Source organism: Diadema antillarum, unplaced genomic scaffold (assembly GCF_040938485.1).
Source record: "Diadema antillarum isolate AM-2024a unplaced genomic scaffold, OU_Dant_1.0 scf00000003, whole genome shotgun sequence".
Classification (NCBI taxonomy): domain Eukaryota; kingdom Metazoa; phylum Echinodermata; class Echinoidea; order Diadematoida; family Diadematidae; genus Diadema; species Diadema antillarum.
In genome coordinates, this window is record NW_027270892.1 from 3,248,607 (window position 1) to 3,263,882 (window position 15,276).

General features: G+C 39.9%; 1 protein-coding gene across 1 annotated transcript in view; it reads right to left on the reverse strand.

Annotated features, from left to right (window-relative positions):
- Positions 1 to 2,333: 2,333 nt before the first annotated feature.
- Positions 2,334 to 15,276, reverse strand: part of LOC139742378 (sodium- and chloride-dependent glycine transporter 1-like) — an 86,517-nt gene continuing 73,574 nt past the window's right edge. The window contains exons 5-16 of the mRNA XM_071652977.1: positions 14,222 to 14,353; positions 11,999 to 12,299; positions 11,223 to 11,355; positions 9,523 to 9,657; positions 8,830 to 8,933; positions 8,113 to 8,243; positions 7,232 to 7,341; positions 6,337 to 6,471; positions 5,633 to 5,732; positions 4,376 to 4,503; positions 3,420 to 3,602; positions 2,334 to 2,936 (exon numbers count right to left, since the gene is read on the reverse strand). Coding sequence (XP_071509078.1) covers positions 2,568 to 2,936; positions 3,420 to 3,602; positions 4,376 to 4,503; positions 5,633 to 5,732; positions 6,337 to 6,471; positions 7,232 to 7,341; positions 8,113 to 8,243; positions 8,830 to 8,933; positions 9,523 to 9,657; positions 11,223 to 11,355; positions 11,999 to 12,299; positions 14,222 to 14,353 — 1,961 coding nt within the window. The 3' untranslated portion in view covers positions 2,334 to 2,567. The remainder of the gene's footprint in view (positions 2,937 to 3,419; positions 3,603 to 4,375; positions 4,504 to 5,632; positions 5,733 to 6,336; positions 6,472 to 7,231; positions 7,342 to 8,112; positions 8,244 to 8,829; positions 8,934 to 9,522; positions 9,658 to 11,222; positions 11,356 to 11,998; positions 12,300 to 14,221; positions 14,354 to 15,276) is intronic.

Here is a 15,276-nt window from a genome sequence, read left to right on the forward strand (position 1 = left end):
CTGACCAAAATTGCAAGACTTTTATATTCATCTCTTCTCCATTTCACATTCTTCCCCATCTACTTCAGGGAAGAATGAAGAATTGGAATTTTCTTCACAAAGATATGACATATTCAAACTCAGCTATGATAAATCTGTACAATTAAGGGTATGTGTACATATAGATACAGTGTGTATTTACAAATCAGTAATGTGTATATACAAGTAAGATTATAGTAACATCAATGGAGTATTTCGTCTTCACTTGTTGTTCAGCTGTGGTTTTTTTTCCCATTCATTTATTGCTTTACTTACTTTTCTCTATCGGTGTTCAGATCATCCATGACCATTTATTAACTCCAGCTTCAAGAAATGCATACAGTCAAACTTGCATGTGGATTGTTCTTCCCTGCTTATGTGCAACTTAGTTTTTCCACTTTAAATGCACAACCTATTTGTTACAGAAATACATCTTTTCACTGGTTTTTATTAATAAATGTTTCTGTGCAATATCTCAATATTCTGTAACTGCACATCAGATGCACAACATTAATGTAACTGATAAGATGCAATGCATTTGCACAGAATTCACCATTTTCTGCTTACCTTGATTATTTTTGTAAAGTAAAAAAGAAATAATAATAATCAAAACAATATATGAAATACACTGTAAATGTATCCCATATCAACTATATTCCAGCAATTTTATTGCTACTATGTGTTTTGGAGACTTGCATTATATAAAAACACCAATCAGTGAACTACAAAATAATCAACACTACATCATAGAGACATGCAATATTCTGCACAAGTGTCAAATACTCAACAGATATGATTAACAAACTGGAATCACAGAACTCTTTACTTCATTTGTGTCTTTTTTCCTTTGAATTCACTCAATCACCACAAATAAAATCAAGATTCTTTGACAGACAAGTTCTTTTTTAAAAAAGTGAACATTTTTTTTTTCTTTTACAAGTGATCTTATGTTGGTCCCATAAAGTCCCTGACTGTGTATGCTTACAAGAAATCAAAACATTCTTGGGAGGGAAGCAAAAAACAAAAAGTGCATCAATTTACAATTTACTGACGCTGCACGCTGCTAAGGCAAAATGGAATAAAAGGAGGATAAAGAAAAAGAAAGTATAGGTTAAGACTCGGTAGCGTGGGTATACCATGGAGTGGGAAGGCTGGCCAGCTCGGATATATTCGAGAATCCCCCGTAACGAATTGTGTATAGCTTTATCACTGATCTCTATGTAAGATACACACAGCCGAAGGATCTCGACTGGAGTCGTCCCAAACCAATATTTTCCGTATCGCCAATGCGCAAAAACAAAACAAAAACAAAACAAAACAAAAACAAAAACAAAAACAAAAAATTATGCGCACGCTGCGCGGGGAGCCCTATCACAGATGCACTGTGGGATTCCTCGGCAGCATTGTCGCTTCCGGTTGTCTTGCGGGTGTCTTAGTTCCCATGCGATTCAATGCAATTTTCGTCTGCTTTTCTTTCGTTGCTGCTCTTTTCTTCGGTTAGAATTCAACTAAAAAAAAGTTTAGAATTTCAAAATTTTACTGATTTGCGGTCACTAGAGTCATGGTTCACTACTGCAAAGTTCCAATGTGCTGGTCACATGATAAAAAGCGAATAAAGTCTTCAACAAAATATACCCCTTGATAAAGACGGAACGTGACCCGAGTGCATACGCAGCCAAAACCGGGGCAATTTTTTTTCCCCTTGAGCTATCCCATAATGCATCAACGATCAATGACCGTAAGCTTCGATGCACATAGATCATTCCTTGACGTGGCTGACGGGCGCAATTTGTGGTTTTTGAATGTACCCCTTGTGGGCAGCAAATGAAGATTAGTTCACTCAGACCACCCATGATTCCCTATGCTACCGGATCTTCAAGAGTCTCTGTGGATTCCGACCACAATAAGATGTGGCAATCAGCAACTTTTTCCCGTCGCTGCTCTTGGCAAGATGATGTACAACGTTGCAAGTCTAGGTCTGGTCCAATTTCAGAATGACTACGAATGTCGGAAAGTATAGTATTTGATATTTCAGCAGAACCTGTAGAAAGAGTCACTGTTGTACTCTTTTTCTGAGTTTTATTTTAGCCTGTTCACAAGCAACTTGGAATAATTGTCTGTTCCATCATCAGCTCGTGAACAACTTTGCGGTGGAATATATTTGTTTCAGGCTGATGAGCTAGTTGAATTTTGAAAGCCATGGTTTGACATTTTACTGAAGCATTGGAAAAATTGCCCATGTCCACTGTCTATGAATATAAGCAACAATACCTTGTCGTTTATGATTGATACAATACAAATGATAAATCGCTTATGACAAAATAATATATGCAGACATTAGAAATACATAGAAAAGATTATTTACAGGTGATATAAAACTTATAAAAATGTCTGAAACATAAATAGAATGGGAAGTTATACACGGCAAAGGGCATTACATTCTCTGCTGTCGGCGAATGACAGTAAGTCGTAAAGAGCACAGCCCTTGATTCTGGAAAGAGAGATGTGATCTTTTGCAAGTCCAGGGTGTATAAACAGGGGAGTTGGTGCTACAAAGTGGTCTCGTGCGAGCAGAGGCTCAAACCAAGCAGAGGGGTGCCCGCGGGTAACGTGGCATTCGAGCTGACGGCTGGATTCAAATCTTGCTCGAGGTCATTGCCGTCTGGATACGCGATCTCTCGCTTCTCTCTGGGCGTCGACGGCGGGTGGCTGACTTCGTCGTGCAACGACATCGAGTAGGCGACGTCCTGGCGGCTGTTGTTGGCGTTGTTGATGTTCTCGCAGGACAGGTCCCGATACTTCTCCTCCTGGATCATGTCATCCCGCGGCTCGTCGAGTGGCGGGTAGCCGTGCTCGGTGCGAATCTCTTCCACCGCCGGTCCCCACTCGCGGTGCGGAATCGAAGCACGCCAGAACAGCTAGAAAAACAGATGACGAACAGCAAGATTATTGCCATGATAACTTTATATCACGGCTGTACTATACATCGTTTTCGTGAGGAAGGTAAGCAGAAATGCTAGCCATTTGAAATTAAAATCACTACAACAACTTGACAACAACTTACTGTACCGTTTGGTACTAGAGATGCGGGGGCCCACAATATCCTGAAAGAAAACCCACCTACTTTATCAAGGATTCGTAGGCCTATTAGGTAGCTAATTGACTGATAACCGTATGGTCATACCATGCCAGTTGCGCTGCATTTCTGCATTAATTTTAATGTTATTTCATCACTAAGAGACATCCAGCGCTCTGTCTAAATTGTTAGTACACAAAAACAGGAGACAGGGAGAGCTGCCCCACTGCTTACTAGGACCAAGGGAGCGACGAATTTATCCTGCAGGGGATTTCAGCATTTTGAAAGGGAATTACTTAAAAAAAAACTTGACGATTGAGCTCACCTCCGTGAAGTACATGTACGATTTGATGTACTTGCACAGCTCCATGACGGCACCGCAGAGGAAGCCGATGATGAGGGGAACGAAGGCGAAGACAATGGCGACGGCGATGTGCCAGCCTTGGTAGGGCTCCTCGGAGACTTGCAGGCCTTTGAACAGTAGGTAGAGGGAGAACACCCACGCCGTCTGCAGGTTTGTGGGGGCAAGGGCGAGGGCATTTGGATTTAATAGCGAGACCAGCTAGATATTTACAAACTTCACATCACCATTGTCAAGGATTCGTACGTTCTGGGACGGGACAACATTCGGGGACTTGAAACCTCGGAGAAATAGCTTGTAAAACCCTATCATTGTAGAGCATTCTAACAATATGAATTTGCAGAGTTTGTCGTTCATTTTAAACAAATTGGGTTCCCTAAAATGAGATTTTTCTTCCTTTCGGCAAATGTTCTATCATTACGCGATCACGACTATCCGATGGACGACTGGTATATGACTAACCCATGTTATCATCATACAGCTTTAAGGAAATCAAATGGTAAAGCAATATGACATTTGATCTCAACCTCTCAAGATATTGGCGATACAAAAAGGATGATGTAAATTTTCCTAATACTGACAAAAACAAAAAATCGCAAAATACCTATTCCTTCGAGGTTTTCCTTTGATACCATTAATGCATTTGTACTTTTAAAACCTTTCTATACTTGTAATTGTCTGTTCCAATATCAATCTTACACGACACGTAACTTAAAATTACAGTGTATATTGCACATCAGATTACAAGGTCATTGTTTCTAATATCTCTGAAACCAACAACTTCCACTCTTGATGTTGATATTTTGGATGTCATGTGCAGACACGAAACATACATCACAGAAAACTATTATTTTTTTAAAGCAACATCAGGAGGAGAAGTTAGGGGAAAAAATGATGAAATGCAGCTCGCATCTGCTTACCGCCAGAACCGGTGGCACAATGACAGCTTCCAGACCAGCAAACAAGCCCTGGAAGACAACGGGGAAGCAGCCCACCATGGCCTTGATGTCTCGCTGGAACCTCAAAAACTTCCATGTTGGTAGCGTGCCTATGTATACAAATATTATGTGAAGAGTTCGCGTGAATAAAGTCCAACACCTGTACTCCCACTGTGAGATTAGCGAGCTTTAAATCTGTGACGCGAACGTTAAAGACGACGCTATCAGGCTAAGAATGGTGTTTTGTAAATGCGCGAGACAGCTATTTCCATTGTTCAACCCAGAAGCCCACTTCGTCTTCGCGTTCCTGTCGGAGATCTAAACCTTGCTATTATAAACAAAGAAGACTTTGATGCCACGCTTGTCATTAAGTTAGTGTCAGCCAATATATTTCACTTGCATTCGTTTTTCTGTTTTTTAATCGGCAAGGGTCGGGAAGGAACATGCGAAAATTCGCTTCAGATTCCATTATCATAAAAACTTACACATATTTATACACCCAAAATATTTGAAATTATTTTCATACGTTTTAACAACCAAAATAGGTGCGTTAGTCCTCCTATACTCACATCCACGCCGCGGAACTTTAATTCGCGCATTTTTGAAAGATTCATCTTTTGCGTTCACATGATCAAAATTATTTAAGGTTTGCATGATCTACCACTAAGAATGCGAGTTAGCTGGAATCATGAAAATAAATGTCCGATACATGTGCAGTACCATGATAATGGAGTTCTAAACATTTTACAAGTGTACTTGTACTATTTCAAACGTGATGATAGGCTAATGTGACAAGTGGTAAAATAGATATAGGAACACAAGCTCTTTTAATTATATCTTTGGTTACAGGGACTACTCTAATACGTGCAATCGGGTACATATCACACCGATACAGCTAAATGAAAATTAACGACGGAAATTATTCATGATAAATCTAAACGACAGGCCGATGAAGTTGAGAACATAAATTTCCTGATTTTTGTATTTCCATATTCTTTAAACGGTATGCCTCCCGTATAATACCGGTACCTTTTTACCTCTTTTATTCATCCACGCTATTAAAGAACGCTAAAGAATCCTCTGTTAATACTCTAGTTGTAAAAATGAGTTACAGAATGATCATCACATAAACTGCGTGCATCATCACGTAAACTGGGTTCTGATCACTCTGCATGTAAACACGGATGAAAACTTGCTGTAGGCCTACTTCTTTTTCTGTTTGCTTTACACAAAACTTACCATATATCCACGTGACGGCCAAGCACATGATGACTGAAATGATGTATGGAATGTGGGGGAGAAAGTATTTCCGCAGCACGTCGGCAAAATGAGGACCCTCCTGCGACAGAGAATTGTTAAAATCCACATTTACTATCATTTTGAATACCACACTTTTCGCACACTTCTTCTCTCTCAGATAGCTGCCATGGAATTATTATTATTTTTTTTTTTTGCTGGTGTGTGAAATACAGCTCAACTCGAGGTGTAGTAAGAAGCAAAGGAGCATTAGCTCTACAAGTTCTGTACTGCTGCAGAAATGGCCCAAGTAATTTCTCATATGGCTAAGACCTAGTTTTATCACAAAGTATTCTATGCACTTCTGCCTGAGAAGCAAAGATGGTTTCACCGCCATGAAATTTGTCTTGCGTTAGCGTCTGTCTGACTCTTCATCATAATATCTGCATACATTGAGCACAGAGAGGGAAACGGGGGGGGGGGGGGGTATTATCTCCAGTGAATATTTATGTATAGAGACCCTATACATGTACTGCATTTTATATTCCTCTGACGTCAACATAGTAACTGTGAACCGTATCAACTTTCACAATGAGATCCACGCACTGAGAAACGAAGGGACTCACAGTATAAACTTGATGAAGTCTGTATATAGAAATTTTATCCTACTGATAGCTACGGTAAAAAACACATTTTTAAGCACTCACTGGCGTAACAAACAGCAATCCTCCTCCAAAGCACACTGCTGTAATCAGGAAGGAGGTCGGCACGAGGGCCTTCCACGAATGGCGACAACCGATGACGTCGATGAAGCCGATGACGATGGACAGGGCCGCCACAACCTGGAAAAGAAACGACAAATCAGCACATTTTTGTATTTGACATCACACCACACTAAAATAATTCACACTCTCTCAAGAGATATATTTAAATTCCTGCTGAACATTCTATCCCATTCATACATTACCATCACCACCACCACCTCCACCGCCATCATCATCATCCTTTCCCCTTCTTCTTCATCATCTTTTTCCCTTCTCCTCCTCTCGCTTCTTTTTCTCCTCCTCCTCCCCCTTCTTATTCTTATTCTTTTTTCATGCTTTGACATAAACCTTAATGTCTTTGCACCTGCTGATATTGAATGTTTGTTCGTTTGCATATTTTACCATCTGAGAAGATGGCTGGATAGCCCATATCCACCTGCACTAGCTGGTCTTCCACGGGGTCCAGTTTGATGTGAGGCAGTGCTCCAAAGCAATGTCCCCACATGAAACTCAAGATTTAACGACATCCACAACCACTTTAAACTTCCAACAGCACTTATATCACATGTCAAATCCTTTAAAGACTTACGTAAAATTGAACACTCTTTTCCGATCACCTTCCATTTCAAATAACTTTTGACAGAGATTCCCTTCTCCCTAAAAAAGAACTAGTGATTGTATTCTTGCATATAATACTCTGAAGGATTCCCACACTTTCATTACATCCACTACTTCTAACAATGATTTCCCCAGCTCTCATCATAGGCACCCTCTCCCCATTCTCCATACACAGATCTAATTTAGATGTCACGTGACAGTCACGTGGCGTAGATCTCACCTGGAAGCTGAGACTGGCCAGGAATGAGAAGAAGAACAGGAGGAAAGACATAATTCGCGCGTGGGGTAAGGTGCCGAAGATCATCGCCAGCAGGACAAAGATGGTGTCACCTGAGGGGGAAGATTTTGTAATATAGGTAGCAAAAGTCACCTCCTTGATGCATAGCAAATATGTACTGCGCATAAAGCAGAAACAACATAAACAAAATTCTGAGTCATTTCATTTTTTTTAAACTTTAACCTCCATTTATATTGAAAGTAAATTATGAGAAAATAAAACAAATACGTTTTCTTTTCTAGCGCACTTTACAATTGAGACATGAACAAAACATTGAAAACATAATTACAACATACAATGTATTAGCATATGCATCTACAACATACTAGCATTTCAGTCAGTGAAAGGCAGCCTCCCTGAGATTTTTGGCGGAATTACAATAAGTGTTTACACTGATCCATGCCTTTTGCCTTTTACTAAACTTATATTCAACTTGTCATTAAGGTAGGTATTTGTGAGAATTGTCGTTATCAAACGTCTACACGTACATAATTAAGCTATCAGGGTTACATCGCATGCACCACATACATCTTAATATTGGTGATAAAAATTTCCAAATCAGTAAGATTTGAAGTTTCTTTCGTCTGGTGTTCAGGGAATATATGATATTTCAGGTTCACTTGACAGCACTGGTATAACCATATACTCATGATGAAATATTTTGCACACACACACGTACACACACACACACACACACACACACACACACACACACACACACACACACACACACGCATACACTTTCGATAGTAAATAGTGTCAATTCATGGAGGTAGACGCAAATTCAAGCATACCATGAAAATAACATATATAATGTAACACACCTGTCTCCGAGTACGTTTCATGCAGGTATTCAGTACCAGCGACGGCATTGCCATATCCAACGTAAGTGAAGAAAGTCACGGCCGACAAAAGGTTTACAAACAAGGCTACCAGAATCAGAACAACTGAATCCCTGCAGACAAAAGAAAACATATATATATATATCAAATACAAATAAGAAATATTAACAAAATACAAAATACAAACGGAATTAATACCCAAAACATTGTACATGAATGTATAAATCTTTACATAGCAGGTAAACTCAGTCTATTATTGTGAGCGTACATTGACATCTAAACAATCCTAAAATTTAAAAAGACACACACCATGTAGTTCACAGAAAAGATAAAGGGTATGAGATTACATGCATGGTGACACTTATCAATAAAATTCATCTATGTATTCACATTGCTATTGACAGAGATTTTAAGTGCACATAATTGGACATATTGCAGACTCTGTTTTTCATGTTTCCTTTTATGATGTCTTTTATTTTCGGGGGGGGGGGGGAGGGGTTGATGCAATGTGCACAATCCTTGCCAGATGTTGCTAGACAAGAGTCCTCAACGTTAAAGGAAACGTGCATGGTGTCATTTTCACTGAACAAATATGGGGGGGGGGACTTACAGTACTTCATCATAGATTTGCTGAATAGAATAATGCTGGAAAGAGAGAGAAAAGGTGAGAGAAAGAGAGGGAGATACGTTGTAACTCACATGAAGCAGTTGTTGTGAAACTTGTTGTAGCTCCCAAGAGACATGAGAATGCCGCACATCGGAGCAAAAGTGGAGACAGCACAAGAGAATGCCGTAGACCACACCTAAAGAGGGCAAATCCAGGAGAAGAAATCAATCAACCAACCAATCAATCAATCAAACAATCAAACAATCAATCAATCAATCAATCAATCAATCAATCAATCAATCAATCAATCAATCAATCAATCAACAATCGAGCGAGCGATTGAGCAATCAATCAATCAATCAATCAATCAATCAACCAAACCAACCAATCAAGCAAGCACGCAAGCGATCGATCGATAAATCGATCAAATTCAATAAATCATTCAGTCAATCAATCAAAGAAATGAACAAAAACTCTGTTTAGATATTATGAAATTTCGTGTAGTTTTTAAAACCAGAGAATTTCATTATCGTTTCTTTAATCTACATCAGAAACAAAAAAACAAATCGACAAACATTTGGTGCTCGTCTTTTGTACGGTGCTGGCAATTATGTAAACAAGGCATGACTCTAATAAACGCAAACAAAGGGGAAACTGACTAGAACGATATATCATATAAATGAAAAATGAGCAAAAAAAAATGAGATTCCACGAATGGAATCCGACTTTCTTTGCCCATTTTTCAAGTTATAAGTCTGTAAAGAAAATTGCGATGTATTATGTACCTGCACTTCACACAGCTTCTCCACATGGGGCCAGAAGAGGAGCTTGATACCGTCCATGGCGCCGTCAAGGAGGGCTCCTCGGATCAGGAATACCAGGAGGAAGAGAACGTGGAAACCCACCAGGATGTAGGCAACCTGGAGAGATGGGAAACAGAGTGTGAGATAGACAGATGGAGCAGGTGCGAGAGGAGGAGAACGGAGGGAGAGAAGGACGGAAGGAGGATACAGGGGAGGGAGAGGGGGATGGGAGGGGGAGGGAAGTAGACGGTAAGAGGGATGAAAGGGAAGAGAGAGAGATGGAAAGAAGAGAGACAGAGTGGAGGGAGGCAGATAGAAGAGAGATAGAAAGGAGGGAGGCAATACGGGAAGATAAGAATATAGGGAAAGGGAGAGAAAATGTACACAAAGAGAGAAAGAGAAAGGAAGAATGAAAGGAGGAGAGGAAGGATAGAGTGAAGGTATGACGGAGGGGAAAGATAGGGAGGTGAATGAACGAGACGGTGAGAAAAAGGGGAGACAGACAGAGAGATAGAGATAATAATAATAATAATTCATACAATTTCTATAGCGCCGTTCTCCACTTTGATTAAATGCTCAAGTCGCTTTACATCAAAGCAAACAGACTGAAGATACAAGTACATCACCGTACTAGAAGAAGATGAAGAAGCAGAAGAAAAAAAATACATGAAAGTCATGAAAGTCATGAGATGGTGAAAAAAGAAAGTGAGAAGAAGAGTATAGTGTGAATACTTTGTGTGTACAGCCGACGCGCAATCCTAAGCGAATGCATAATCATACACGTAAATACGAAAAAGTACATACGTCTTTCTGGAGTTGTCCATGTTTCATCCCTGTTTTTTTTTTCTGTATGCACGTTTGGATACCTCTTAAGTGCTAATTGTATGCCATCATTTGTGTATATGCGAATCTGAATGACAGTTCATTCCTAGTCTATTTGTGAAATAAGATATTTGTGAGCAGTTGAAGGCGTGCTCCTGTCTGAGTAGAGGGATGGCGTAGTTCCTGATCCGACCGACAAGTTAATCACTTGCCCCTAACCCGAGCTGCTTGATTGCAACTGTTATTGAAAACAGAAAGTTCAGCTACCCCACATGGTCAGCAAAGGAAATGTACGAGTGTTACACAGCTGTAAACGTTACAATCTCTTGTCTATCACAATTTCATCTTTAAAAAAAAAAAGCTTGTATGAGGCATTTCAAACGATCAATCCACTTGTTTCTATCAGGGGCTTCGATTGGCCTGGGCTTAACTCACTCAATTTGACGGGGAGTTCGTGAGGTATTCCCGTTTATTTTCAAATGCTTTCTTCCAGCGTTTCAAAAGCCTGCCAGTTCTGTCAGTGAGATAATCACTCGCTTCCCAGAGAAAGTTACTGCTCTCATAATAGCTGCTGAATCAGGTATCGAGATTGATGTTATTTCGAGAGTCCGCGCGGTCAGCTGAGATGGTGAATTTTCGACTGGCATTCATTATACTTTGTGGCAAGTCACTGTCAACAATGGGATAGTAAGACACATAATTACTTTATTCATCAGTTAATACATCATAACGGTGTTTTGCACATGGTCAGACACATTTGGCCATTTCTGATTCCTTGCTGACTATTGGTAAGTGTTCTCTGGGGAGAGGACTTGATAAGAGTGGGAAGGAGGAGGAGGAGGAGGGTGAAAGAGTCTCACCTTGCCAAAAGACTTGACGCCAAAGAGCATGATGTGGAATGCGATCACCCAGGCGATGGCCAGGCTAATCATGAGATGGGTGACCGGTGCTCCCAGATCATTGGTCCCATCTGCCTGCATCTTCACGTGAAACCTGTTGTTGTTGTTATTGTTGTTGTTGTTGTTGTTGTCGTTGTCGTTGTCGTTGTTTTATTTTGTTAAAGAAAAGACAAGTTGACATGTAAGTGAAGTCAACGAACAGCCAGTGGTCAGATTTACAAATGACTCATTTAAGATATCACAGGAATCACATATCAAACAATTTTATGCAAAACTTAAGACTAATGAATGTCGAGAGCATGCAAATATATGAAGAAAAATGGAGAGTCACACCCTTAGCAGCTATGCCGCAAATTTTCATTGCTTTCCAGGTATTTGGTTGGGCTATATTCCATTTGAAACGACGAGGCATAGCTTGAGAAAGTACTAGACGCTATTGCATTCTTTTCTTTGGTTTGACAATTAAACAAAATACGGTGCAAGTTCAAAATAGTGGAAGAAATCGCTCTCAGACACGCAGACATTTCGAGACTTAAAACAGTTCGGAACACATGAGAATTTGCCTGATCAAGTACTTCGAACAGAATGCAGATGGTGTCTATTCAATACATTTTGATATCCCAACTTTATTAAAACTTTGATGTGTTGGGCTCAGTGATGTCGTCGGGGGTTTTCTGTGCGTTCTACTTGTTTGCTTTTGTTTCATTTCTTTTTCAAGTAATCTATTAGTGACGAACCTGTAGAATTCTTCCTGGGGAGTGTTGTTCATGTTGCCCGAGACCAGATCATAAACAGTGTTGGGCTCTGTCATGTCGTATAAAGAGGTGGAGTCGTTCGCTGAGGTCCCGTTGACGTCCTGGAGGGGCATCAGCAAATGACACGCGGGCGTGTTCCAGGCGTTGTCGCAGGTCATGTAGGCGATGTGGTGGACAGGGCTCGGGAGGAAGACGCTGTAGATGTAGTACAGGCTGTGCCCGGAGATCGGACCGGACAGAAAGGTGAAACCAAACAGCTGCAGCAGCATGCCGAGACTGAGCCCTACAAAATCGACAAAGAAGCAGGAATCATACATGTGAATCAAAACAGTATACACCATCATCAAGAAAATGAAAATGCACACACGATATATATAGAGGGGAGAAAACGTAGCTTTTAGAATGTCTGTTCAAGCTTCATATACTAGACAAAAGGTGCAACAGCGGCAATATTATATGTTTCATGTACATCGGTGAAAAACTACAATGCACCTTAGCTGTGTTTGCTTTAGCGCCGACGATCGATTGGACACACCCGTTTAAATCACCTAGATTAGGTGTGGTTCGAAAAGTGAATGAAATCGGATCGCCATTGCCGATTCAAGTCTGTTCATGCTGAGCATAAGTTCATAATGAAATAATTCTTTAAAGGACAAGTTCACCTTCGTAAACATAAGGATTGAGAGAATGCAACAGTATTTGTAGAACACATCAGTGAAAGTTTGAGGAAAATTGGACAATCGATGCAAAAGTTATGAATTTTTAAAATTTTTCTGTTGGAACCGCTGGATGAGGAGACTACTACAGCTTGTGAGTCATATGCGTACAACAGTATAAAGAAAATGTAAAGAAAAGTCAACATATTTTCATTTTTTTCGCATAATAAAAGGGCACTTGACTTGCCTCTTTCTAAAGGGAGGGGGAATAATATTACCCACAACATTTGTTGGTAACGAGTCGGGGGAATGTGCACTTTTTTCAAAAGATGAAATTTTGTGAAATTCTCTATATATTTTCCTTATATTGTTGTACGCATGTGACATCCAAGTTATTCAGACACTGCAGTAGTCTTCTCATCCAGCGGTTACTGAAAAAAAAACTTCAAAAATTCATAACTTTTGAACGGATTGTCCGATTTTCCTCAAACTTTCAATGATGTGTTCCACTAATATTGCTACATTCTCTCAATCCTTATGTTTATGAAGGTGAACTCAGGGTGGTCCACGAGGGGTTTTAGCATGTCGCTGCAACATGCTAAAATTCTTGTGCAACATCCTAAAAAGCCAGCAACATGCTATGCAACATCCTTAAGAATTTGCAACAAGCTCAAAGTAAAAGTATTCAAAAATGTGCAAAACATGTGCATAACATAAGAAACATCAAACTACCAGGTACTTTAGATATTTGTGTGCAAAACATGAGAGAGAACATTGAATGTAAGCAGCACAAAGAGAGATAAGCAACAAAATATTGCGTACTACGTACTCATCGTGTGCGCTCCGCGCATATTCAATTCTGCAATATTCTCAGATTCTGAGCTTGCAACATGCTAAAATTTCAAGTTGTGGACCACCCTGGAACTTGTCCTTTAAGAAACGGACTTTCGCCCAGTGTGAGAGGGGAGTGGGAGACACAGAGAGAGAGAGAGAGAGAGAGAGAGAGAGAGAGAGAGAGAGAGAGAGTATGTGAAAGTGGAAAGAAACCAAAACAAAAATGTGAATTGAGTGAATGCAGCAATATCACCTGAACACATCTGAAAAGTTTGAGGAAAATCGGACTATCCGTTCAAGACTGATGAATTTTCAGTTTTAGTGCTGCTATCGCTGGATGAGAGTACAATTCATGACATCACGCATGTGTAACGATATAAAGAAAATATACAAAGAGAATTCTACAAAAATGTCAAAATGTGTTGACTTTTTTATAGTTTCTTTATATCGTTGTCCGTACATGACGTCACACACTGTTGCAGTCTTCTGATTAAGGGATGGCTGCATCACAACTTCTAAAACTTTATAATATACTTTTGAAAGTACTGTTCGATTTTCCTCAAACTTTCACTGATCTGTTCTTCTAATATGACTGCATTCTCTCAATCAACATACATATTTGGGTTTCATTCTCCCAAAGGGGGACTTTGAAACCCTTAAAGGGGTACTATTAAATCCTTAAAGGAGGACTTTTAAACCCTCGAGGGGGACCCACCTTTGAGCAAGGGGCAGAACTTCCAGCAGGTGAGAAAGGAGGAACTGCTGAACTGTCCCAGAGAGATCTCCACAAGCACCAAGGGTAGGATGAGCAGGAAGAGTGCTATCATGTACGGGATCAGGAACACCACTGTACAAAGTTCAAAGTTCAGAGTTCAAATGTTTACAGAATAACAAGTAATCTGTATACAATATTGTGTTCGGGCTAATTTTGTGAACAGAGTTCATCAGTTTTCATGAAATGTGTGATATGTGCAACGCTAGTATGATCCTAACACACACACACACACACACACACACACACACACACACACACACACACACACACACACACACATACACACACAGTGTAGATACGCAAGAACAGTATGAGTATGTTGTGATAACCTAACTGAAATTATCATATATCGAATGTGACGTGATGATGCAATAGCACACTTGAGCTGCTACAAGTACTTTTGAAACCAAATCATTCCATGCAATCGATTCAGATTACCATAAATGTTTGTTTGGGTTTTGTTTTTTGTATCATTGTTGTTGTTTTTACATTATTACATATTAAAGGGAAAACAATCCTGATTTGATATTTTGACGCTATGGCCAGACAAGTAGGCCCCGACATATTTTTGTCTAGAATGTGTTTTTTAACAGTTCTTGTTTCTCTCAGAATAATGCTTTGTCTTCGCAAATAGGATAGAACTGAAGCGAATGCCAGAGAAATGGAACGAAGATTCGCTTTGTGGTTTTGATGACCTTAAAAAAAGAATGTGTAACTACTATAATATGTCTGCAAGATATGAATCAACTCGAGTCTCTCTCTGTGTTTCAGCGCATTCACCAGGAGAGTAATATTCTTCATCCAGGAATGACTAGCTGCGCAGCGTCAAGAACTGTTTCCTGTCTCATACTACGTTCAGTCATGTACAAGAATATGACACCATTTTGAGACAGGATACTTCACAGACTAGATCAAGCAGTTCGACGATATATCCCACGCCTTTCGACGAGCACATTGATTTGTAAAAACATTACTTCGTCTGTGACTGTTTGCAT